The sequence below is a fragment of the Oncorhynchus keta genome, unplaced genomic scaffold, assembly GCF_023373465.1.
Source record: "Oncorhynchus keta strain PuntledgeMale-10-30-2019 unplaced genomic scaffold, Oket_V2 Un_contig_2790_pilon_pilon, whole genome shotgun sequence".
Classification (NCBI taxonomy): domain Eukaryota; kingdom Metazoa; phylum Chordata; class Actinopteri; order Salmoniformes; family Salmonidae; genus Oncorhynchus; species Oncorhynchus keta.
The window spans coordinates 12,126-38,679 of NW_026285759.1; the positions used below are offsets into that span (position 1 = coordinate 12,126).

Here is a 26,554-nt window from a genome sequence, read left to right on the forward strand (position 1 = left end):
GAAGTTGACAATGACAATTTAAACGCCATGCTTTGGCTACTCTTTGTCCCATGGGACATGGTGGTCTAGAATGTAATAGGCCTGCTTTCAGTACCATTTTGACTGCTGCACTAAAGCATCCATAATTGGCAATTGTCCAAACTCCTGACCTGTCAATCACGGGTCCACCTGTCCATATCCTGATGCAGAGTCCATTTTACCCTGCCTTCATGTACATATGTACCCACATTCATCTGGTACTGGTACTCCCTGTATGTAGCTCCATTCTCATGTATTTTAGTTGATTCCTCTTGTGTTTCTATTTTCTATATTCTTTTTTTAACTCTGCATCGTTGGGAAGGGATCATAAGCAAGCAATTCATGGTCAAATCTACACCAGTTGTATTCAGCGCATGTGACAAATACATTTGATTTGACTTTGACAACTGCCGATGCCAACACCTGTTCCACACACGTGTAGGCTATTTAAACATCCTGGGTCAAATATTACGCAAATACATTACATTATATCTGCTCCACTCGTTTTTTTACTTGTTGTTTATTCCCATTGCGCAAAGAGAGAGAATGTTGGGTATCTGTATGGAGACACAAGACCCCCTCCCTCCCTTATGTCGCGCCGCTGCTGCTTCGCTCTGCTCTCCGATTGGACCACCGCTGCGGAGGGCTGGCGTTAATTCAGCCTCGCTGCCTGGCGGTAGTTACATCAAGCAGCCGTAGGCCGACAGAGACAATAGGGCAAGTCAGGCTGACAGGGGTACTGACGAAGCAGACAGAAGCACCAGCAAAGTGATATTATTGTGCGCCGCTGTGCATATTGGCAACAAAGCGTTGAATCTGCCCTATTCAGAGATACGATTTTGCACAGAAAATCAGACCAGTCCTGTAACTGTTTATCCAGCTATACAATTAAAGTTTCTGTTGAACGGAATGACAGCACCAGCTATTGCATGCAGCGCAATCTAAGAGGTAAGAGACATTGATAACAAGGCATCATCATTGTTGGTTGGATCATAACCATTTCAATTTATCAGTGCTTTTATTTGGATTTTATAGACATGCTTGTTGATTTTGCATAATGTTTCACACATTCATTATTCCTGCTGGTCTGTTTTCATCCCGTAATGGCATGTTTACAAGCAAGTCGATGTGCTTTAAAATATGGTTTAGAATTAGCTAGGTGGTTTAAATTGTGTGCTTACATCTCTCAAATGGTTATTTGTTGTGCATTATTGTCTTACAGTAACCTATTATTTAATACATCTACGGCATCGTAACATGTAGCCTGAGACCAGTATAGTCAACAGTAGGAGAAGGACAATGGGTATGATAGCCTATGGCTGAAGCTATTTGGATTGATAGCATCATAGTGAAATAGCCTTCCAATGAATTGCAGTGATATTTATGTCTATTAATACATACCTGTGCAGAAGGCCATTTGAAATGGATATGATGCGCTCAAGTGCTACATCTGTCATTGTAAACTGTTGTGTGTTGGTGTGGATGTTCCTATGCTCCGCTCCTCAGTGCCTTATCTGTTCGCACGCACGCACGCACGCACGCAAGCACACACACACATTTACCTTTTAAACAAATCATTTTTATATTCTTAAAAAGTTCCATATGAATCCTCCTGTAGAAACCACATGTCATTGTTCTCGTCAGACGCTGTAGATAATAGTGTCTGACGAAAGTAGCTGTAGATAATAGTGTCTGACGATAATAGTGTCTATGCTTTGTCTGTGCTGGGACAGGTGATCCAAATACTTGTGTGTTCTGTGGTCACTTAGCCAGAGCGTTCAGAAGATATCTATTCTAACCTTTGCCTTTGTCAGCTTCATCTCACACTGGCCATACAGCAGTGTGAGATGGAGAAACAGCTGTAGCATTCAGAGCATATGCAAACTATATTCTATGTGAAGTGTCCCTCACTGACCATACTGTAGATGTAATGGGGATCATATTCAGATACTCAGCATTACCCAGAGCAGCAGGTTGGATGGCTTTCCTCTCAGACAGACAGTGACAGTGTTATGTAAGCAATGTGAGTGAAAACAGTTGTCTTTGCTGTTGGTGGAGGTTGGATAAACCCCTCTGGGGATTTTGAATGGTTTGTGAGAGACAACAGAAACCCATCCCTCTCTTACGACGCAAACTTCATTCTAGATTTACCGTTATATCATTCAAATTGTGAGCTTTGTGATTTGAGAGCTGCTGGTTTGGGGGCATTGTGGGTGTTTTCTTACTGGCACTCACCTGTTTGTATTGGACAATAATACACTAAGGGCATCAAGGTGCCAGTCTGTCTGTCATTTCTCCTTGACTGTGAGAGGGAACAACAGTGGCACCCAGTTCACCTAGTCCTTGGGATATAGCCAATTTTACCAGTGGACAGACCCCAGGAGAAGGACTTCTGCACTGTTCTATCTTTTGGTCTAAATTGCTCACTGTTACAACACCAAATAAACCATGTTGACCCTTATTATTCATAGGTGTTATGAGTCATGACAACTAAAGCACCCTCCACACAGGCTGACCTATTCTGCACATTAGTTCTGGTACTATACAAACACACAACTATATTACATTTACATTTACATTTAAGTCATTTAGCAGACGCTCTTATCCAGAGCGACTTACAAATTGGTGCATTCACCTTATGACATCCAGTGGAACAGCCACTTTACAATAGTGCATCTAAATCTTTTAAGGGGGGTGAGAAGGATTACTTTATCCTATCCTAGGTATTCCTTAAAGAGGTGGGGTTTCAGGTGTCTCCGGAAGGTGGTGATTGACTCCGTTGTCCTGGCGTCGTGGGGAGTTTGTTCCACCATTGGGGGCCAGAGCAGCGAACAGTTTTGACTGGGCTGAGCGGGAACTGTACTTCCTCAGTGGTAGGGAGGCGAGCAGGCCAGAGGTGGATGAACGCAGTGCCCTTGTTTGGGTGTAGGGCCTGATCAGAGCCTGGAGGTACTGAGGTGCCGTTCCCCTCACAGCTCCGTAGGCAAGCACCATGGTCTTGTAGCGGATGCGGCTTCAACTGGAAGCCAGTGGAGAGAGCGGAGGACTGACGTGAGAGAACTTGGGAAGGTTGAACACCAGACGGGCTGCAGCGTTCTGGATGAGTTTGGTAGGGAGGCGAGCAGGCCAGAGGTGGATGAACGCAGTGCCCTTGTTTGGGTGTCCAGTGGGCCTGCATCTAAATCTTTTAAGGGGGGTGAGAGGATTACTTTATCCTATCCTGTATTCCTTAAAGAGGTGGGGTCAGGTGTCTCCGGAAGGTGGTGATTGAGGTGCGTCGTGGGGAGTTTGTTCCACCATTGGGGGCCAGACAGCGAACAGTTTTGACTGGGCTGAGCGGGGCAGTGGTAGGAAGCACCAGGTGGATCAGTGCCCTTGTTTGGGTGTAGGGCCTGATCAGAGCCTGGAGGACTGAGCCAGTGGAGCACCATGGTCTTGTAGCGGAGGAAGCCAGTGGAGAGAGTGAGGAGCGTGACGGAGAGAACTTGGGAAGGTTGAACACCAGACGGGCTGCAGCGTTCTGGATGAGTTGTAGGGGTTTAATGGCACAGGCAGGGAGCCCAGCCAACAGCGAGTTGCAGTAATCCAGACGGGGAGATGACAAGTGCCTGGATTAGGACCTGCGCCGCTTCCTGTGTGAGGCAGGGTCGTACTCTGCGGATGTTGTAGAGCATGAACCTACAGGAACGGGCCACCGCCTTGATGTTAGTTGAGAACGACAGGGTGTTGTCCAGGATCACGCCAAGGTTCTTAGCGCTCTGGGAGGAGGACACAATGGAGTTGTCAACCGTGATGGCGAGATCATGGAACGGGCAGTCCTTCCCCGGGAGGAAGAGCAGCTCCGTCTTGCCGAGGTTCAGCTTGAGGTGGTGATCCGTCATCCACACTGATATGTCTGCCAGACATGCAGAGATGCGATTCGCCACCTGGTCATCAGAAGGGGGAAAGGAGAAGATTAATTGTGTGTCGTCTGCATAGCAATGATAGGAGAGACCATGTGAGGTTATGACAGAGCCAAGTGACTTGGTGTATAGCGAGAATAGGAGAGGGCCTAGAACAGAGCCCTGGGGGACACCAGTGGTGAGGAGACAGATTCTCGCCACGCCACCTGGTAGGAGCGACCTGTCAGGTAGGACGCAATCCAAGCGTGGGCCGCGCCGGAGATGCCCAACTCGGAGAGGGTGGAGAGGAGGATCTGATGGTTCACAGTATCGAAGGCAGCCGATAGGTCTAGAAGGATGAGAGCAGAGGAGAGAGAGTTAGCTTTAGCAGTGCGGAGCGCCTCCGTGATACAGAGAAGAGCAGTCTCAGTTGAATGACTAGTCTTGAAACCTGACTGATTTGGATCAAGAAGGTCATTCTGAGAGAGATAGCGGGAGAGCTGGCCAAGGACGGCACGTTCAAGAGTTTTGGAGAGAAAAGAAAGAAGGGATACTGGTCTGTAGTTGATGACATCGGAGGGATCGAGTGTAGGTTTTTTCAGAAGGGGTGCAACTCTCGCTCTCTTAAAGACGGAAGGGACGTAGCCAGCGGTCAGGGATGAGTTGATGAGCGAGGTGAGGTAAGGGAGAAGGTCTCCGGAAATGGTCTGGAGAAGAGAGGAGGGGATAGGGTCAAGCGGGCAGGTTGTTGGGCGGCCGGCCGTCACAAGGCGCGAGATTTCATCTGGAGAGAGAGGGGAGAAAGAGGTCAGAGCACAGGGTAGGGCAATGTGAGCAGAACCAGCGGTGTCGTTTGACTTAGCAAACGAGGATCGGATGTCGTCGACCTTCTTTTCAAAATGGTTGACGAAGTCATCTGCAGAGAGGGAGGAGGGGGGGGAGGGGGAGGAGGATTCAGGAGGGAGAGAAGGTGGCAAAGAGCTTCCTAGGGTTAGAGGCAGATGCTTGGAATTTAGAGTGGTAGAAAGTGGCTTTAGCAGCAGAGACAGGGGAGGAAAATGTAGAGAGGAGGGAGTGAAAGGATGCCAGGTCCGCAGGGAGGCGAGTTTTCCTCCATTTCCGCTCGGCTGCCCGGAGCCCTGTTCTGTGAGCTCGCAATGAGTCGTCGAGCCACGGAGCGGGAGGGGAGGACCGAGCCGGCCTGGAGGATAGGGGACATAGAGAGTCAAAGGATGCAGAAAGGGAGGAGAGGAGGGTTGAGGAGGCAGAATCAGGAGATAGGTTGGAGAAGGTTTGAGCAGAGGGAAGAGATGATAGGATGGAAGAGGAGAGAGTAGCGGGGAGAGAGAGCGAAGGTTGGGACGGCGCGATACCATCCGAGTAGGGGCAGTGTGGGAAGTGTTGGATGAGAGCGAGAGGGAAAAGGATACAAGGTAGTGGTCGGAGACTTGGAGGGGAGTTGCAATGAGGTTAGTGGAAGAACAGCATCTAGTAAAGATGAGGTCGAGCGTATTGCCTGCCTTGTGAGTAGGGGGAAGGTGAGAGGGTGAGGTCAAAGAGGAGAGGAGTGGAAAGAAGGAGGCAGAGAGGAATGAGTCAAAGGTAGACGTGGGGAGGTTAAAGTCGCCCAGAACTGTGAGAGGTGAGCCGTCCTCAGGAAAGGAGCTTATCAAGGCATCAAGCTCATTGATGAACTCTCCGAGGGGACCTGGAGGGCGATAAATGATAAGGATGTTAAGCTTGAAAGGGCTGGTAACTGTGACAGCATGAAATTCAAAGGAGGCGATAGACAGATGGGTATGGGGAGAAAGAGAGAATGACCACTTGGGAGAGATGAGGATCCCGGTGCCACCACCCCGCTGACCAGAAGCTCTAGGGGTGTGCGAGAACACGTGGGCGGACGAAGAGAGAGCAGTAGGAGTAGCAGTGTTATCTGTGGTGATCCATGTTTCCGTCAGTGCCAAGAAGTCGAGGGACTGGAGGGAGGCATAGGCTGAGATGAACTCTGCCTTGTTGGCCGCAGATCGGCAGTTCCAGAGGCTACCGGAGACCTGGAACTCCACGTGGGTCGTGCGCTGGGACCACCAGATTAGGGTGGCCGCGGCCACGCGGTGTGGAGCGTTTGTATGGTCTGTGCAGAGAGGAGAGAACAGGGATAGACAGACACATAGTTGACAGGCTACAGAGGAGGCTACGCTAATGCAAGGAGATTGGAATGACAAGTGGACTACACGTCTCGAATGTTCAGAAAGTTAAGCTTACGTAGCAAGAATCTTATTGACTAAAATGATTAAAATGATACAGTACTGCTGAAGTAGGCTAGCTGGCAGTGGCTGCGTTGTTGACTTTGTAGGCTAGCTGGCAGTGGCTGCGTTGTTGACACTACACTAATCAAGTCGTTCCGTTGAGTGTAATAGTTTCTACAGTGCTGCTATTCGGGGGCTAGCTGGCTAGCTAGCAGTGTTGATTACGTTACGTTGCGTTAAAAGAACGACAATAGCTGGCTAGCTAACCTAGAAAATCGCTCTAGACTACACAATTATCTTTGATACACAGACGGCTATGTAGCTAGCTATGTAGCTAGCTACGATCAAACAAATCAAACCGTTGTGCTGTAATGAAATGAAATTAAAATGTGATACTACCTGTGGAGCGAAGCATTCACATCCCCTAGCTGTTTGGAAATGTAGGACAATGTACTTTTTTGAGGATGGTAAAATGGGCTGTTAGATTCGTTCAAACATTTACAGCAAATAGAGGCGAATGGCCCCCACTCCGTAGTTAAACAAAGAAAACAGTACATTGGCTGGATGTTCTGTTTGGGTTTAGGACAAACTCCAACAGCCTGTCAACATGGTCAATGGCCCAGGTAATTGAACTATCTACCAGACCAGCAGAACTCAAATTGCAATCTCACTGCATCAACGGCCTTCCGTCCTGTAAAGCTGTAGTAGGACTTCTCTAAGTAAATGTGATACCTTTGTTGGAATACCTACTGCACTGAACAACAACAGAGAGAACATGCTATGCACACACAATCCACTGTAGATGGATGCTGTGTTGCATCCATGGATGAATACATTTTACAAAATCAAAGACCATGTCACAGTTCCCATTTGAAAATGGCTAAATGGCTAAGTAAGACAAGGCAGTGAAAGTGTGTTACAGAGGACATGGGACACGTTTATAAGAGTGCCAGACTCCTCATTTAATCATGGACTGGGCGGCAATCATCCACATCGTAAGTGTGGGAGACAGGCAATGCCATGAAGAATAAATCACAACTGTGATCCCATTTCAGTTCACAGCTCAGTCTCTTGATTTGTGTAGATTTTGACATGTTAATCAGTCATTTACATTGTTGTTTCCCCTCTAGAAAATCGTACTTAATCACATCAAATCTTTACTAACAAAGCTTGAGATTCACAATTTACACTGCATATCTACAAATGACTCACTCCGGCTCATGTTACAGCGATGGTAACATTTTGTGGATTACCTCTTTACTCCCAGATCTATTGATTAGAAATTAGACATTATTATTAGGTGTAAATACTCAAGAATGGACCTTGGCAGGCAGCATTGATCAGCTGGCCAAGGCAGCTCTTGCTGTGCTGCTCTTTCTGTTGTGTGCGGGGTGTGTTTGTGTCAGTGTAAATGTGTCTGCGTGCACGTGTGTGAGTGTGGAGAGCAGGAGGCATATGACCATTGCTCAGCACTTTGTGCGGGTTGTCACGTTTCCTATACTATAGTCACATAGAACCCAGATTGCAAGTCAATATTCCTGGCATCGCCAGTAATTAACTACAGCCTACCTGCCTGTCTGCCCTCTATGAGCTGTGTGCTGCAGCAAGGCGACAAAAAGGTATTTGGTGTCCAGGCTTCTCACTGCACTACCCAGCCCCTCCCCCACCTGCAGTACTGCCCCTTGGGCCCTCCAGTCACCGATCCTCATCGACCACCTTTTCTCCAGTGTGTTATGCAAAGACCAGCATCACTTGGGGATACAGAAGGAGGAGGGGTGGGGATGCGGGCTGTGACTCAAGGTACACCAGTCAAACTGTGCTCCATCTGTGCTTTGAATACAGATGAGCTGAATCCCATTGAGGAGAGACATGGCACGGTGGTCACAGTGCTCTATCTGTGTGACAAACAGAGCTTGGTGCTCCCAGAGGTCCTCCTGGGAATAGCGGTGGCATGAATATTCCGGGGACGGGGACTGGGGGCATGAATATTCCGGGATGGGAACTGGGGGCAGGAAGCGGGAACATGGACTGGGGGCAGGAAGCGGGGATGGGGACTGGGGGCAGGAAGCGGGGACGGGGGGCATGAATATTCCGGGATGGGGACTGGGGGCAGGAAGCGGGGACGGGGACTGGGGGCATGAATAATCCGGGGATGGGGACTGGGGGCAGGATATTCGGGATGGGGACTGGGGGCAGGAAGCGGGGACGGGGACTGGGGGCATGAATATTCCGGGATGGGGACTGGGGGCAGGAAGCGGGGACGGGGACTGGGGGCATGAATAATCCGGGGATGGGGACTGGGGGCAGGAAGCGGGGACGGGGACTGGGGGCATGAATAATCCGGGGATGGGGACTGGGGGCAGGAAGCGGGGACGGGGACTGGGGGCAGGAAGCGGGGATGGGGACGGGGGGCATGAATAATCCGGGGATGGGGACTGGGGGCAGGAAGCGGGGACGGGGAGCAGCGAGGGAGCGGGCCTGGTGGCTGCTGTGGGGCTGAGTCAGGGCTGCAGCAGAGGAGCAGAGCTTAATTACCACTGTTTGACTCTCCTTTCATCTCCAGGCTCTTTGATATGACACAAACCATGCAGAAGTGAGTGTGTGTGTCTGTGTGTTTGAGGCACTGGTTCATCTTCATATGTAGAAGAGAAACGAGACTGGGCTGCCTAGGCTGTTGTGTGTTTTAATAACCTTGTCAGTGGGATGCTGACTGGACTGCTGCTAGTAGTCATAGTACTGCTCTGATGGACAGCCAGCTGGCTCCCCTGTTGAAACAGCCCCCTCAGTGAATTGTTACACATGTACAATGCATAAACTCACTGAAAAATAAGTACACACACACACACACACACACACACACACACACACACACACACACACACACACACACACACACACACACACACTGTGGAACCATCCCTGAGGCATACACAGATGGACTATCTACAGGATGTCTCTCACATCCTGTCTCATTCAACACATTCTTATCTTCATTAATGAGAGATGGCACAATTCTGCTGTACCATCAGGGCCGTGAAGTTCATTCAGTCATTCAGAGATTTGTCTGCCTGGGTGATGAAAGAAAGGATATTGCAAATGAGTGTTTCTTGGCTTGTCGTTACATGGTCTTGGATCAGACGGCCGACTGAAACAGATCTGCAGTGAGCTGAGCAGGCAAGATAATGAAAGTGCCTGTCAAGAATGAACCACTGTTGTCGCTGTGTCTCTCCTTTGCCATGCAAGTGAATGTTGAGTTGATGCTCGGAGTAATTTGAGGCTCAGACCTAGACTAAAGGTTTTATGGATCTCACAGAACTCTAACAGGAGACATTTTGAAACAAAGTTTTGGAGGGCACAGAAGAGTAACAGAAGAAGCATAGCCAAATGATCTGAATCCAGAGTGCGAGTGACTGATTAGTGAAGTGGAAAGGGAATTAGTTGTCTCTGTTCTTTCCTCTGCAATGGTTGTGTGTTCCCCAGCACTGTTCTCTGGGTGGAAACAGAGGCCTGTGATCTCGGTCACCTGAAAGGGGCTTCACACAGCGGAAAGTAGATCTGTGTTTAATGCAGAATGCAATGGTTACATAAGAGCTTATTTGTCTCGGATACAAAACACTCAGTGTCTTTGATGCTGTCGATAAGCGAGGTGTGTGTCTCTCTGTGTGTAGAGAGAGGTGAGACACAAAAGCCATTGGTGTATCCACCATTTTCATTGTATAGGCTACGTGCCTATCTCTCTTTAACCTTGCATTCCTTCCTGCTCCTCCAGTTAACTTCTTTAGGAACAACAGCAGTCACCAGATCCCTGTGCTCCAGGCATCTCTCCCAGGCAGAATGAGCTCCTCTCCCCATGGGTCCCACGGGTCTGGGTCCCGCGCCTCCAACGACATCCTGGAGGAGCTGCAGCTCATTGCTGCCCAGAACCTGGAGAAGCTAGACATCAGCAAGTACTATGAGGTCATCAGGGAGCTGGGTAAGGGTACCTATGGGAAGGTGGACCTGGTCATCCACAAAATCAGGGGTGAGTTTGTCTCTGATGGAAGCTACCTGCGCCGTTGAGAATAACCAATGTGTTATATTCATGTCAGTTGGTCTATTCCAGACAGACCATCAACAGAGCTCAACAAAACAGAAACATTGCTTGCTGATGTGAAAACAACCAAAGCATAATTTTTTATGGGGTTTTATATCAGTGTTTACAATCAGAACATTTCGATTCACTCCAGATTCCATCTAAAATGTGTTTTTTTACATGTTTTCCACGGTCACAGTAATCTTACACATCTTTGAAGTATTTAGATCGCTCAACTCTTTAAAGAATTCAGTTGTGGACCATAATTACAGTGAATGCGGCGTCCCTAGTTTCAGAATAGCAGTGAAGCACAAACCCCATCCAGATTGCTTATCAAAATGACCTATTTTAGCAAATCTTTTCAGCCTTTATGACATAAAATGCAAGACAAAATGTCAACCATCTGCTCAGTCCACTTTACAGTCTTGTTTAATAACCAACTCAGAAGTGTGTGGGGGGGGGGTTTGTCCTCCGCTCTTTTATAAAGCAGTGAAAGGACACACCATCTGGAACTATCCAAAACCACTATCACTGGGTTGTCATTAGACCTAAATCATGTCCAAAACCACTATCACTGGGTTGTCATTAGACCTAAATCATGTCCAAAACCACTATCACTGGGTTGTCATTAGACCTAAATCATGTCCAAAACCACTATCACTGGGTTGTCATTAGACCTAAATCATGTCCAAAACCACTATCACTGGGTTGTCATTAGACCTAAATCATGTCCAAAACCACTATCACTGGGTTGTCATTAGACCTAAATCATGTCCAAAACCACTATCACTGGGTTGTCATTAGACCTAAATCATGTCCAAAACCACTATCACTGGGTTGACATTAGACCTAAATCATGTCCAAAACCACTATCACTGGGTTGACATTAGACCTAAATCATGTCCAAAACCACTATCACTGGGTTGTCATTAGACCTAAATCATGTCCAAAACCACTATCACTGGGTTGTCATTAGACCTAAATCATGTCCAAAACCACTATCACTGGGTTGTCATTAGACCTAAATCATGTCCAAAACCACTATCACTGGGTTGTCATTAGACCTAAATCATGTCCAAAACCACTATCACTGGGTTGTCATTAGACCTAAATCATGTCCAAAACCACTATCACTGGGTTGTCATTAGACCTAAATCATGTCCAAAACCACTATCACTGGGTTGTCATTAGACCTAAATCATGTCCAAAACCACTATCACTGGGTTGTCATTAGACCTAAATCATGTCCAAAACCACTATCACTGGGTTGTCATTAGACCTAAATCATGTCCAAAATCACTATCACTGGGTTGTCATTAGACCTAAATCATGTCCAAAACCACTATCACTGGGTTGTCATTAGACCTAAATCATGTCCAAAACCACTATCACTGGGTTGTCATTAGACCTAAATCATGTCCAAAACCACTATCACTGGGTTGTCATTAGACCTAAATCATGTCCAAAAACACTATCACTGGGTTGTCATTAGACCCTAAATCATGTCCAAAATGTCCAAAACACTATCACTGGGTTGTCATTAGACCTAAATCATGTCCAAAAAAACCACTATCACTGGGTTGTCATTAGACCTAAATCATGTCCAAAACCACTATCACTGGGTTGTCATTAGACCTAAATCATGTCCAAAACCACTATCACTGGGTTGTCATTAGACCTAAATCATGTCCAAAACCACTATCACTGGGTTGTCATTAGACCTAAATCATGTCCAAAACCACTATCACTGGGTTGTCATTAGACCTAAATCATGTCCAAAACTACTATCACTGGGTTGTCATTAGACCTAAATCATGTCCAAAACCACTATCACTGGGTTGTCATTAGACCTAAATCATGTCCAAAACCACTATCACTGGGTTGTCATTAGACCTAAATCATGTCCAAAACCACTATCACTGGGTTGTCATTAGACCTAAATCATGTCCAAAACCACTATCACTGGGTTGTCATTAGACCTAAATCATGTCCAAAAACACTATCACTGGGTTGTCATTAGACTAAATCTCCAAAAAAATCATGTCATTAGACAAAACCACTATCACTGGGTTGTCATTAGACCTAAATCATGTCCAAAAACACTATCACTGGGTTGTCATTAGACCTAAATCATGTCCAAAAACACTATCACTGGGTTGTCATTAGACCTAAATCATGTCCAAAACCACTATCACTGGGTTGTCATTAGACCTAAATCATGTCCAAAACCACTATCACTGGGTTGTCATTAGACCTAAATCATGTCCAAAACCACTATCACTGGGTTGTCATTAGACCTAAATCATGTCCAAAAACACTATCACTGGGTTGTCATTAGACCTAAATCATGTCCAAAACCACTATCACTGGGTTGTCATTAGACCTAAATCATGTCCAAAACCACTATCACTGGGTTGTCATTAGACCTAAATCATGTCCAAAACCACTATCACTGGGTTGTCATTAGACCTAAATCATGTCCAAAAACACTATCACTGGGTTGTCATTAGACCTAAATCATGTCCAAAACCACTATCACTGGGTTGTCATTAGACCTAAATCATGTCCAAAACTACTATCACTGGGTTGTCATTAGACCTAAATCATGTCCAAAACCACTATCACTGGGTTGTCATTAGACCTAAATCATGTCCAAAAACACTATCACTGGGTTGTCATTAGACCTCCAAAAAATCATGTCCACCTAAATCATGTCCAAAACCACTATCACTGGGTTGTCATTAGACCTAAATCATGTCCAAAACCACTATCACTGGGTTGTCATTAGACCTAAATCATGTCCAAAAACACTATCACTGGGTTGTCATTAGACCTAAATCATGTCCAAAACCACTATCACTGGGTTGTCATTAGACCTAAATCATGTCCAAAACCACTATCACTGGGTTGTCATTAGACCTAAATCATGTCCAGAACTACTATCACTGGGTTGTCATTAGACCTAAATCATGTCCAAAACCACTATCACTGGGTTGTCATTAGACCTAAATCATGTCCAAAAACACTTACATCCAGGCTGTAACACAACCCACCGTGATTGTGAGTCCCATAGGGCGGCGCACAATTGGCCCAGTGTCGTCCGGGTGTGGCCGGTGTAGGCCGTCATTGTAAATAAGAATTTGTTCTTAACTGACTTGCCTAGTTAATAAAGGTACAAAAAATAAAGTATTTACCCAGCTCTCGGATCCCACGCTGCCATGATATTACATTCTCCAATTCAAACATTTGACGCTATCAGCTCAGGACATAAGTAATGAAAAGATTTCTTGCCGTCAGAGATGTGTTGAATAGTATTTATATGATGACTTCTTAATCATGCTGCTGTGTAATTAGGGTGGCTGTAAATTTGGGTATAATCTCAGATTAGCATGATTCATAGGGGAGACCAATCTTTATTTTATAGTTTGATGATAGCTTTGATAATGCTGACTCAATCCATCATACAGGTGGATATTCGCTTGAATGTAGAGCTGTAGTTCTGGAATAATTCATTGCATATCAGTCATCATGTGGGATTACCACAATTCAGCAGAAATGTATATTAGGAGATCAAATCATTTTGACGCAAGGTATCAAAACAGTTCTTCACTTTCAAATCTGATTTAGTTAGAATTAATATTCTATTCTATATAGTTATATCCATCTAAACCTCTTCAAAATGTACAGTATGTTCAATTAATATGTAGTGTTCACTTTTGTATACGACTATAGAGAGACAATATTAGTTATCTTGTATTTGATATTACATCTCCTCAAACATTTGACGCTATCAGCTCAGGACATAAATAATGAAAAGATTTGACAGAGATGTGTTGAATAGTATTTATATGATGACTTCAGTGCAAATATTTTCCCTATTGATTTTAATAGTTCAACATTCCGTTTTTACCAACATTCTGTTTTTACCAACATTCTGTTTTTACCAACATTCTGTTTTTACCAACATTCCGTTTTTACCAACATTCCGTTTTTACCAACATTCCGTTTTTACCAACATTCCGTTTTTACCATATCAACGATCATATCATTTGGTGTAGTTTTAGTTTCATTTATTCACACACAAAAAGACAAGTGAAAGACAAACAGTGACATTAACAAAACAAGGTACAGTAAAGATGTGTGCAGGTGGTTAGAAACCCAAGAGGACTGTTATGAAGAAATATACAGTGCATTCTGAAAGTATACATGTTGTTATGTTACAGCCTTATTCTAAAATGGATTCAATAAATACAATCCTCATCAATCTACACACAATACCCCATAATGACATCACAATACCCCATAATGACATCACAATACCCCATAATGACATCACAATACCCCATAATGACAACGAGAAAACAGTTACATTTTTTTGTGTGCAAATGTATTAAAAATCAAAACAGAAATACCTTATTTCCATAAGTATTCAAGACTCTTTGCCATGAGACTTGAAATTGAGCTCAGGTGCATCCTGTTACCATTGATCATCCCTGAGATGTTTCTACAACTTGATTGGAGTCCACCTACAGTAAGGTAAATTGATTGGAAATGATTTGGAAAGGCACACACCTGTCTATGTAAGGTCCCACAGTTGATAGTGCATGTCAGAGCAACAACCAAGCCATGAGGTTGAAGGAATTGTCTGTAGGGCTCCGAGACAGGATTGTGTCAAGGCACATCTGAGGAATTGTACCAAAAAATGTCTGCATCATCGAAGGTCCCCAAGAACACAGGGGCCTCCATCATTCTTAAATGGAAGAAGTTTAGAAAGACCAAGACACTTCCTATAGCTGGCCACCCGGCCAAACTGAGCAATCTGGAGAGAAGGGCCATGGTCAGGAAGGTGACCAAGAACCAAATGGTCACTCTGACAGAGATGGGAGAACCTTCTAGAAGGACAACCATTTTCTGCAGCACTCCACCAATGGAAGCCACTAGATGGAAGCCACTCCTCAGTAAAAGGCACATGACAGCCTGCTTGGAGTTTGCCAAAAGGCACCTAAAGGACTCTCAGACCATAAGAAACTAAATTCTCTGGTCTGATGAAACCAAGATTGAACCCTTTAACCTGAATGCCAGGCTGCATTTTCACTACTTTATGCGCTGACCAGAGCTGAGGTGGTGCTATTGGAGAAGCTTCTCTTTTCCCCTGAGCTCACAGAGACACTGTGGCACCAGGGACAGACAGACATTGAGGCATTTCAATCTGACAATTTTCCATCTCCTAGTCTTGACCTTGTCCCCTTCCCATATTTCCTCTGCTAATTTCTGTTTTCCTGTCATTCGGGGAAATAGGCTGTGGTCGGTAGAAGGTTCTGAGACATTTCCTTCCAGATTGCTCTGCGCTATTCCTCCCAGACGACAGAATCCATGTCATGCTTCCTGTGTCTTTATGTTATACACTGCATATACCAAACATTAGGAACACCTTCCTAATATTGAGCCCCCTTACCCTCAGAACAGCCTCATTTCATTGGGGCATGGACTCTACAAGGTGTCGAAAGCATTCCACAGAGATGCTGGCCCATGTTGACTCCAATGCTTCCCACAGTTGTGTCAAGTTGGCTGGATGTCCTTTGGGTGGTGGACCATTCTTGATACAGCCGGGAAACTGTTGAGGGTGGAAAAACCCAGCAGCGCTGCAGTTCTTGACACAAACCGCACAAAGAGCACAAACTGGTGCGCCTGGCACCTACTGCCATACCCCATTCAAAGGCACTTAAATCTTTTGTCTGCCCATTCACCCTCTGAATGGCACACATACACAATCCATGTCTTCAATTGTCTCAAGACTTAAAAATCCTTCTTTAACCTGTCTCCTCTCCTTCATCTACACTGATTGAAGTGGATTCAACAAGTGACATCAATAAGGGATCATAGCTTTCACCTGGATTCACCTGGTCAGTCTGACATGGAAAGGTGTTCTTGATGTTTTTTTATACTGAGTGTATATGAATCACAAGGATTTACAGACAGGCAAAGGAAAGGCATCTCCCCTCCCAATCATTGGCTCTAATTTGATTAGTGTTGTACTTACTGGCTCTATTTCAGTACGTGTTTACTGCAACACTTTTGTATGTAATCACTTTCAATTTACTGCCAAATCCGCTGCATCAAAGCTGAAGTGCCCATGCAGCCCCATCCCCTCCTCCCCTCCTCTCTGTAGGTAAAGAGGATGGTGTCGTGACTAAACTATTCTGACAGAGGCTTTGGAATATTTATAAATCCCCCTCAGCGAAAAAAAATGTGGTCTTGGATGAAATCCTGTAACCTCACTAAATTTAATTAATCCCAGACAGGTTTTGTAATTCATATCAGTTTATTTACAAGCCTAAATTTGGTGCATCTAACTGTCTCATAGGACTCATAGAACATTTCTCATCCAATACTGTACATTATGTTCTAGGCACTAAGATGGCTCTGAAGTTCTTGAGGAAGAAAACAACCAAACTGAAGAGCTTCTTAAGGGAGTACAGCATCTCTCTCTACCTGTCTCCCTGCCCCTTTATCATCAACATGTTCGGCATTGCCTTTGAGACAGACGACTACTACGTCTTCGCTCAGGAGTATGCCCTGGCAGGAGACCTCTTCGACGTCATTCCCCCTCAGGTGAGATGAACAGAGGTGTGTTCATCTGCTGTTACAATAGAAGGCTCTCAACATAATGTCTGAAATATGAATAACATAAAAGCAATTGTATTTCCAGCTGAAGGATAATGTACAGATTTTACATGATAAATGTTCATGTGTAAAATTAATGTGAGATATTGGTGCTGTATATCTATTTTTAGAAAAAGCTCAGATAGCAACATAATCCAAGTCATTATCTAACCACCCGTCATCCATTGAAGACTATTTATAGAAGGTTATTTTCTATAACTAATGTAATACCTGATAACCCCTAGTCAACATGTACTGTGGAGAGTTACATAAAATCCTTGGCTTATGGCCAAACACACATTCTCATGGACGGATTAAATCTTTTACTTGCTGGTGGATTGTTTGACCTCAGTGTGTACTCGTCTCTGTTTAGGTGGGTCTTCCAGAGGCGGTGGCTAAGCGTTGTGTCCACCAGGTCGCCATCGCCCTGGACTACCTGCACTGTAAGAAGCTAGTCCACCGGGACATCAAGCCTGAGAACATCCTCATCTTTGACAAAGAGTGCCGTAAGGTCAAGCTGTCAGACTTCGGCATGACGCGGCGTGCCGGCTCCCCAGTGAAGCGTGTCAGCGGAACCATCCCGTACACGGCACCGGAGTTGTGCGACGCCTCTCAGCACGAAGGCTTCTGCGTGGACTACAGCACTGACGTGTGGGCCTTCGGTGTCCTCCTCTTCTGCATGCTCACCGGCAACTTCCCCTGGGAGAAGGCCCTGCCGTCGGACGCCTTCTACCAGGAGTTTGGGCGCTGGCAGCGGCGCCGGACAGGCACGGTGCCCTCTCAGTGGCGGCGCTTCACAGACGAAGGGCTGCGCATGTTCCGCAGGCTCCTGTCCATTGAGCAGGAGCGCCGCTGCTCCGTTAAGGAGGTTTTCAGCTACTTCAACCACCACTGGATGCTGGACAATGAGCCGGGCAGCAGCAGCGTTGCGGGAGGAGGGTCAGTGGGCAGTGGGCCCCAGGTGGAGCTCAGCTCGTCGTCATCTGAAGAGGATGTACTGGTGGACAGGCTAAAGCAGCAGAGCCTGATCGAGCCCATGGGCGGACACTACTCCTCCACCGGCTCCCCCTCCTCCACCAGCAGTTACGAACGTGTCTCCCGTGACAACGGAGGGGCCGGACGCATCTTGGTGGCCACCCCGATTGAAATTTGTGTGTAGATTGGCTATGTGCACACACATACACACTGTATAAACACTAACGTACGAAGGACAAATAACAGAGAACGATCTTCCTGGTTAAAGGACGAGGTGGGAGAACAGCCTGGTCTCATAGACTAGAAGTAACATAGTAAATGTAAATCCTCGACACTGAAATTATTATGATATGTTATTTTTTGTAGGTTACATAAAACAGGTGGTTACTTAAGGCAAAAACTAAAGTAGGGTGGTTGGTCGGGCGTATAACTCGAATGTCGAGCAACCCAAAGGTTTGCAAATTTAAATCTCATCACGGACAACTCTAGCAACTTTTCAACTACTTACTAGTTTTTAGCTACTTACCATGTTAGCTAACCCTTCCCCTAACCCTGACCCCTAACCCCCAGCCTAGCTAACATTAGCCAGCTAGATAAAATTCGTAACATATAGTATGTTTTGCAAAATCATAACATATTGTATGTTTAGAAAATGTGAAACATATAATACGAAATGTAATTTGTTATATATCATACAAAATCGGTGATGGACATCCACAAATTATACATACCATACAAAACTAAACGAAACGTAGCATATCATGCTAAATGGAGTGTCACGGATTTATGTACAGAGTAATACGAAATTCTCTGAGACCAGGTTGGGGCGAAAGGAAGATGAGGAAAAATGATGGTTGGTGCTTGAAGGAGGTGGTTGTTTCACTATAGATTCTGACAGACAATTCCTATTGACGATTAACTCTGAGGGAATGACAAAAGACAATCACAACCAGTACTGATTACTGAACAGATGTGTGTGCGTCTGCAGGCATTTATTGATGTATTGTACTGTAGCTATATTCAGACTAAAATGTACAACAATATCAGACAGAGACAACAAACATGTTTTACAGAATAGCAACATAATGTCCTAGTAAGTTGTATTAGAGCTCACCAGATCCTACCGTAAAGCAATATGTTCAAAGCAACTTCTCTGCAAAAATGACTTCTCTGATAAATAGCTCATGGAATAATGGAATAAATTAAACCATTTTGAATCTGCTGTAGTTGCATCAGTAAACGATAATTGGAGAGTGTAAAAGTTGGCTGTCATTGTGACTTTTACCATAGTGCAATGTGAACCAATGGTACTATGGTGTGTTTGTATTGTATACCCTTATGTTCTGTGGGTATAAGAGCTTTATGTAATGTAGTTTTTGTTAATATTATTTATTTGAGTCCTTGATTTCTGAACATATATTGTTTCTATTTATTTTATAAAGTAGCATTAGAGATTTGACTTTTTTTATACTTTACGTTTGCCAATGTTTTACTGCTAGTGCAATTTAGCAGCTATTTTGAAAAGGGAAACTGCATTTGACCTTCCCCCATAGCAATGTCATATAATCCCATGGAACTGCTTTTCATCTCATGTGAATGGATTATGTTGATGTTGGCCATTACCTCTTTAGCAGTAGCTATAGTGCATTGTTCTGTCAGTCCGAGTGTTTAGTTCACCTCCTCTTGTCTGCGTGCTATGCCTGCTAGGCCTGGTACACCATGACAGTAATGCAGTAATGGATAAGAACACTGATGCTGACTTTACGTGATAGCCTGCAGTATACATAACCATTAGAAGCTTAACTCTACTATGGTTTTACTTTAGTTTATTGACTGTTGTGTCATGGTGACATGAGGACGAAATGTCCATGTTTTATGTAAAGCATAAAGTGGTTTCATTTAGAGTTTTCTCAGGTATACTCTTTATAATGTATTATACCATATACACACCATATACATCCTCTTTTGGGGATGATTTAAAACCTCCAGCTGAACCTAAATGTTCTGTGGGCATGTCGTGCCATAACTTATTTCTTATCTTTTAACTTTTAACTGTAGGTAAAAAGGGCAGAATCCTAAAAATGAATTTCCTTGACTGGTCTCTTATTTTACACATTCGTTTGGCAAATATGTACATGTAGATGTCAGATGAAAGCATCAAAGGATGAATGGATGAGCATTTTCTTAATTGCATGGTTAATAAAGAAAACGTGTGAAATCAGCTCGTACAGTAATTGTTCAAGTGAAGAATATGTGCAAAAAAATGGTTGTATAGCGAAATTTTGCTGTGGCACAAATTTGCATAATTTGATATTGTTCTCAATACAAAATCTAGGGCTGAAATAGCAAAAAAGAATTGTTCCATTGTATTTGACGTGCTGTATTTGTATAGGCTTCCATCACAAGATCACAGACGATGTAGTGGGACTATGGGGATACTACCTACATGTCCTCAAGTACGTTTGGGATGTGACTTGAATTATTTGTTTTATTTTGTGTGACTTACCTTTAAAAGGGAAACATTTCGAAAGCTGGAAAACAGGATGGGATACTGGATATAATGTCCACCATGGAAAATCTGAAATACATGAGGCATTTGGGAGAAATGCACAACAGTTCATTCTAGAATAGACTCGACTCTCTCTGCGTGTTGTGTTTTTCAGAAATGTTTGCATGAATCAATATTGCTCTGGAGGAACGCTGTTGAAATGAATCTCTAGAGTGAAAAGTTGCAGTATTTATTTTTCTGCTACTGAAGAAAATACTTATTGTATGTAAACAGAGGCAAACACACTGGGCTCTGTTTCCCCCTCTGCCACACCCACCACCCCCTCAGAAACACACTAGACTGATCAGGAGAAAAATAAATTCAGTACTTTTTTGTCTTTAAATAAACATCAATGCATTTTGAAAGCAGCCGTCCAGTTCTGTTGCCTCTCAGCTGCTGATATATTCCCATGAGTAGATATTTCATAAATCTGTTATTTACTCGTTTTGTTATTAGTAACGTTATGGGATGTCCTTGTCTTTCTGTGCCGTGTAATTTTGTTGTGGAGTTTGTCTGCGCTGCTAGAACTCATCTCTTATTCACTCCATCCAATAGAACGCTGTCTTCCCTATACTTTCCTCTCCTTTCATTCAAAATGAAATAAAGCAATCTGAAATGAAGCTTGAATCTGTTGTGTGGTTTTGAAGTGTGCGGTGCCTAAGAGGCTGCAGCATGACTGGCTGGTGGTGACAGAAAGGAGATGTGCTACTAGACTAGATCACGGTGGAAATGACCACTCTGTGTTGTGTTGAAAGTATAATTCATCTGGATGAATCATGGTTCTGGTGTTTATTTAAAAGGTATTTTAGAGAGCCCACTCAATGACGCCCCACTCAATTCTGAAACCACTGATGCATTGTTTCTGCTCAGTTGTGATGTACAGTGAAGTGATTTAATCCAAAACAGGGCTGGTCTGTATTATACAATCCCAGATGGGATGTTGGCAAATGTGACCCAGGATTTCTAGTTAAACCACGTTAAACCCTCACTACTAACCAATAACTACTTGCAAAAGGCTTATGTAGTCTAATAATGTAGAGTGTAGTTCAGAGACTACTGGCCACAAAATGTTGTTAGCTTATTTGAAATACAGTATATATATATATATATATATGATTTTTCTCTCCCCAATTTCTATCTTGTCTCATCGTTGCAACTCCCCAACGGGCTCGGGAGGCGAAGATCGAGTAATGCGTCCTCCGAAACATGACCCACCAAACTGTGCTTCTTAACACCTGCCCACTTAACCCAGAAGTCAGCTGCACCAATGTGCCTGAGGAAACACTGTTCGCCTGACAACCGAGGTCAGCCTGCAGGCACCCGGCCCGCCACAAGGAGTCACTAGAGAGTGATGAGCCAAGTAAAGCCCCCCCAGCCAAACTCCCGATCACGCCCGGTTGTGATACAGCCCGGGATCAAACCTGGGTTTGTTGTGACACCTCTAGCACTGGGATGCAGTGCCTTAGACCGCTGCACCACCCGGGAGGCCTGAAAAACATTTGATATTCTTTCTGGGGCCTACATTGTGTATCACAATGATGAAGCGTGTGGAGATAATGAGAAGGGGTGAGTGAATAGGTTGAGCATCAGTGCTTGAGACAACCAGTACCAGGGCAGGCCTGTGGATCTGCTTGGATACAGCACAGCAGGGAAACCAACAGCTCACCCTGGCCAAGGCAGTGCTGCTGCTGCTGCTGGAGTGGAAATCATCAGGACTGCATGTTCAGCATAGCAATTACTGTAGAGCACTGCACTGCACACATCACTGCCTCTCCACTCCACTGTCATGTTTACTGTCTCTACTGTAGCTGTGGCTAGCAGGGGGAGAGCGGCTGGGAGGATGACGGTTTGATACATCCTTAAATACTATCTGAATGTTACTTTTAATGAAAAAAATACAATGATGTTCAGTCTCCTTAGCTAATCATGCACACAGAGTGTAAGACCACAGAGATGACCTGTACAGATGTAGGACCTTAATTCAATCACCCTGCTGCAGGAAAACTTGTAGTGTATTCAAGGTTTACAAAGGTTTCTGAAGTTTGTAATTTCCATTTAGAAATTTCAGACCTGATTTTGTGTATCAATACTGACAAAAATGTCCATTAGTTATAATCCACATTATAATTCCCATTTCCTGTTGCTGCAGGATTGTTTTCCTGCTGTAGCAAACTGGCTCAAATTAAGATTTGACATCTTTAGATGTGAATAAAAGAGTGTGATACTGTATCCAACTCTGAGGGATATTAAACTGGCCACAGTGTGCCTGTTTATCCTGTGTGGAAGAGCCTTTATAAGAGCCTTGAGCAAGTGTGTAAGAGCGTGTGAACTCATTGCCAAGTAGAGAGAGGAATGGCTTACAGGTCTAGTGGAACTGTACATTTCATCTCCAAGTCCTGGAGGTTGGAAACCCTTGAGGGGTAAACATGCAGGAGGCTTTTCACGTCCACAAGAGTATATTGTTGGGAGCAAGTCCTCTACATATAGACATCTCAAATCAAATCAAATATAAAATCAAATCACAGTTTTGCAGATGATATTACAGATGCAGCAAAAATACTTATGATTCTAGCTCCAACAGTGCAGCAATATCTGCCAATACCAATAGACACATAATCCAAAAATTAACAAAAATAAATAAAGAGGGAGAACAAGAAATTAAGACATATCACACAGAAAAATATGTTTGGCAAAAAATAGATAACTGGTGTGAAATGGACTCAAATTATAAAAAATAATCTGACTCAAGCAATAAAATATAATCTGACTCAAACTATAAAAAAAAAATATGTCGCAGATTATGAAAAATTATCTGACTCAGATTATGAAAAATTATCTGACTCAGATTATGAAAAATGATCTGACTCTCAGATTATGAAAAATTATCTGACACTCAGATTAGGAAAAATTATCTGACTCAGATTATGAAAAATGATCTGACTCTCAGATTATGAAAAATTATCTGACACTCAGATTAGGAAAAATTATCTGACTCAGATTATGAAAAAGGATCTGACTCTCAGATTAGGAAAAATTATCTGACTGAAATTATAAAATAATCAGACATAAATTATAACAAATAATCTCTATTAGGAAATTCTCCATTAATAACTATTTTTCAAAGAGTAGATAGAGTCATGGTCACACGACAATAAAATATTAATGTGAAGGCGATTCCACAACTTCTTTCACTGAGGATACTAGGTCATTGAACCCAGGGGAGAGACGAAGCCATCCCTCATGGTCCAACATTTATCACTCTGTGTCCAATACGTCAACCTGATGCACTCCGTAATTCTCCAGGTTATTTTTGGGCTTCAACAACACAAGCCAATGTGTAATAGTGTGGTGAAATATTGATTCCCGATTGCGTGCTGCCAAAATGACTCGCGCCGCTGACAAAGTACAGAGCTGTAGCCTATGTCACAGTGATGTACTGTGGGGGCACTTACATGATTTGCAAAGATTGATTGTTGCTGTCTGGCTGGTGGTGCATGTGTGCCTCAAATGTGTGACATCTGATTATGTAACAGAGAATTTGTGAGGGCAGATGTTTTGGCAGAAATAAGAGTTATAATGATGTTATTTTGTGATTTCACGTTTTGTGCATTAGTCATAGGGCACAGGCAGGGGTGGACACCCCCCCCCTGGAAAAAAATATTTTGGTTTTCTTTGTCGTTGTGAATCCACTGCCATCCTTAAATTATCATATATGCTTCAGAATCAAACAGCTGCTCTTCTTGATTGTCATTTTGCCAGGCACAACATAGTAGGCCTACGTTTATCATCCATATAAAATACAGTTTGCCAGAACAACAGGCTACCTGACGATTTGATTTAGCATTTTCATATTTCTGACCAAGTTTGGATGGCTACTGTCTAAAGATAAGCAGCTGCAACATGCCTTCAATATTATGGGATGAAGATGGACAACGTATTACAATATTTGTGAGGAAGAACAGGGGAGCCAATGAGCACTCCGCACCCAAAAATGATGGCGCTGCTATTTGTGAGGAAGAACACTGCACTGCAGGCAGGATGCACTCCAAAATGATGGAGCGGTGCAGAAACAGCATGCTTTACATCAGATCCTGCAACCTCCATTTATAGTATGCTACAAGCAGGCCGTATGATTGCTCTGGACTCCAGATAAGTGAGATGATATACCCCAAGTTGATATTGGCTGCTAACATGAATGAATTTCACCTATAACTGCAGGTATAAAACGCAGTTCTGTAGTCTATATTGCGTTTTGAAAATGCATCACTGTTTATGGCTGTAATGACAGGCTCCATTTGTACAGCGACTGTGCGGGCATGTTTGTGTGTAGTACACATGTGCTTACGTTGGAGTCACAGGTTTTGTACCAGTCCTTAATCTGGGTCATGGGTCAAAAAGTTTGAAAACCACTGGGACACATGATAGTGACAACAAATGGAGTTGGGTTGGATAAAGCCTAGTAATGATAGGCTACAGTATTTCAAATGGAGTTGGGTTGGATATAGCCTAGTAATGATAGGCTACAGTATTTCAAATGGAGTTGGATAAAGTTGGATAAAGTATTTCAAATGGAGTTAATAAATAGTAATGATAGGCTACAGTATTTCAAATGGAGTTGGGTTGGATAAAGCCTAGTAATGATAGGCTACAGTATTTCAAATGGAGTTAAAGCCTAGTAATGATAGGCTACAGTATTTCAAATGGAGTTGGGTTGGATAAAGCCTAGTAATGATAGGCTACAGTATTTCAAATGGAGTTGGGTTGGATAAAGCCTAGTAATGATAGGCTACAGTATTTCAAATGGAGTTGGGTTGGATAAAGCCTAGTAATGATAGGCTACAGTATTTCAAATGGAGTTGGGTTGGATAAAGCCTAGTAATGATAGGCTACAGTATTTCAAATGGAGTTGGGTTGGATAAAGCCTAGTAATGATAGGCTACAGTATTTCAAATGGAGTTGGGTTGGATATAGCCTAGTAATGATAGGCTACAGTATTTCAAATGGAGTTGGGTTGGATAAAGCCTAGTAATGATAGGCTACAGTATTTCAAATGGAGTTGGGTTGGATATAGCCTAGTAATGATAGGCTACAGTATTTCAAATGGAGTTGGGTTGGATAAAGCCTAGTAATGATAGGCTACAGTATTTCAAATGGAGTTGGGTTGGATAAAGCCTAGTAATGATAGGCTACAGTATTTCAAATGGAGTTGGGTTGGATATAGCCTAGTAATGGTAGGCTATAGTATTTCAAATGGAGTTGGGTTGGATATAGCCTAGTAATGATAGGCTACAGTATTTATTATCTTCTATGATGACTGGAATTGTGTTGGTCATTTTTAATAAGTGCAGCATTTATTCCAGTTCAAAATAGTTTAGCAAAATACTTTACTCATCAGATTGTGCTGCTTTCCTCTGTTCTTGTAATAATTGATGCAGGATATTTTTGGGGGAAGAGACCTTTTTTTTCCACTGACCCCAAATGGTCTGTGCAAGGCCCTGTTGTGCATCCTTTATTTTGTGGCCCTGGGTGATGAGATTCTGAGTGACCTGCAATGGCATTGTGCTGCTGTGCTGAGCTGCTGAGATAGTGGGAGGGATTGTGATCGAATGAGCCTGTCAGAGTCCTGGGAGCTGAGATAACACTGTGCCCAGAGCTAAGGCTGCTGCATGCACGGAGAGAGGAAGAGGGAGTGAGAACGAGACAGAGAGAGCGGGAGAGAGAGGAGAGAGGAAGAGAGGGAGGGAGGGAGATGGAGAAAGAGAGTGAAAGCGTGAGAGAAGTGTGGGCCTTAGGCATAAACATTATAATGAGACAACTTAGCATGACAGCTCTCCCTGTCTCTCTTAACTTAATCTCGAAGATAAACAAGCGATTACTTATCTTAGATACAGCTAAAAACGCTTGTCCTAACAAAACACTTGATACAGAGTTAAATGATAGCTCTCATAGGTCACTCCATTCACTGAAATGGCCCAAAGTCAAACAAGGTTAGCAATTATGAGGCTGGCATTTTGCTGTGTTTACAACTTACACCAACGTTAAATACATTTTTCTTATACCCAGTTAACATTTGAAAAGGCTTTTATAGTGGAACTGCCCTAGTTACATCATCATCTGATGAGTTCTACTGTGTTTACAACCTACACCTGCG

The 26,554-nt window shown here is 43.8% G+C and overlaps 1 protein-coding gene and 1 long non-coding RNA gene across 27 annotated transcripts; one reads left to right on the forward strand and one right to left on the reverse strand.

Annotated features, from left to right (window-relative positions):
* The first annotated feature begins 719 nt into the window (after positions 1-719).
* LOC118365641 (serine/threonine-protein kinase SBK1-like) lies at positions 720-21,023 on the forward strand. Its single transcript, XM_052506944.1, has 4 exons — positions 720-966; positions 9,915-10,166; positions 16,627-16,829; positions 17,254-21,023. Exons 1-4 carry the CDS (start codon positions 948-950, stop codon positions 18,037-18,039), a joined length of 1,260 nt encoding a protein of 419 aa, XP_052362904.1. The 5' UTR covers positions 720-947; the 3' UTR covers positions 18,040-21,023.
* On the reverse strand, positions 10,746-13,140 carry LOC127923015 (uncharacterized). Of its 26 annotated transcripts, XR_008113014.1 has the most exons (4): positions 12,965-13,140; positions 12,687-12,901; positions 12,300-12,557; positions 11,928-12,067 (listed from the first exon to the last, which is right to left on the reverse strand). It is a non-coding gene; the product is annotated as an uncharacterized LOC127923015 (long non-coding RNA). The 26 variants fall into 26 exon arrangements; XR_008113009.1 differs by lacking the exon at positions 11,928-12,067 and adding an exon at positions 10,746-10,851 and having other exon boundaries at positions 12,300-12,901; XR_008113005.1 differs by lacking the exon at positions 11,928-12,067 and adding an exon at positions 10,746-10,894 and having other exon boundaries at positions 12,300-12,901.
* Positions 21,024-26,554: the final 5,531 nt, after the last annotated feature.

Coding starts and splice junctions, on each gene's coding strand:
- LOC118365641 (XM_052506944.1), top strand. Junction 10,167..16,626: donor GGTCATCCACAAAATCAGGG/GTGAGTTTGTCT, acceptor ATTATGTTCTAG/GCACTAAGATGGCTCTGAAG. Junction 16,830..17,253: donor TCGACGTCATTCCCCCTCAG/GTGAGATGAACA, acceptor GTCTCTGTTTAG/GTGGGTCTTCCAGAGGCGGT.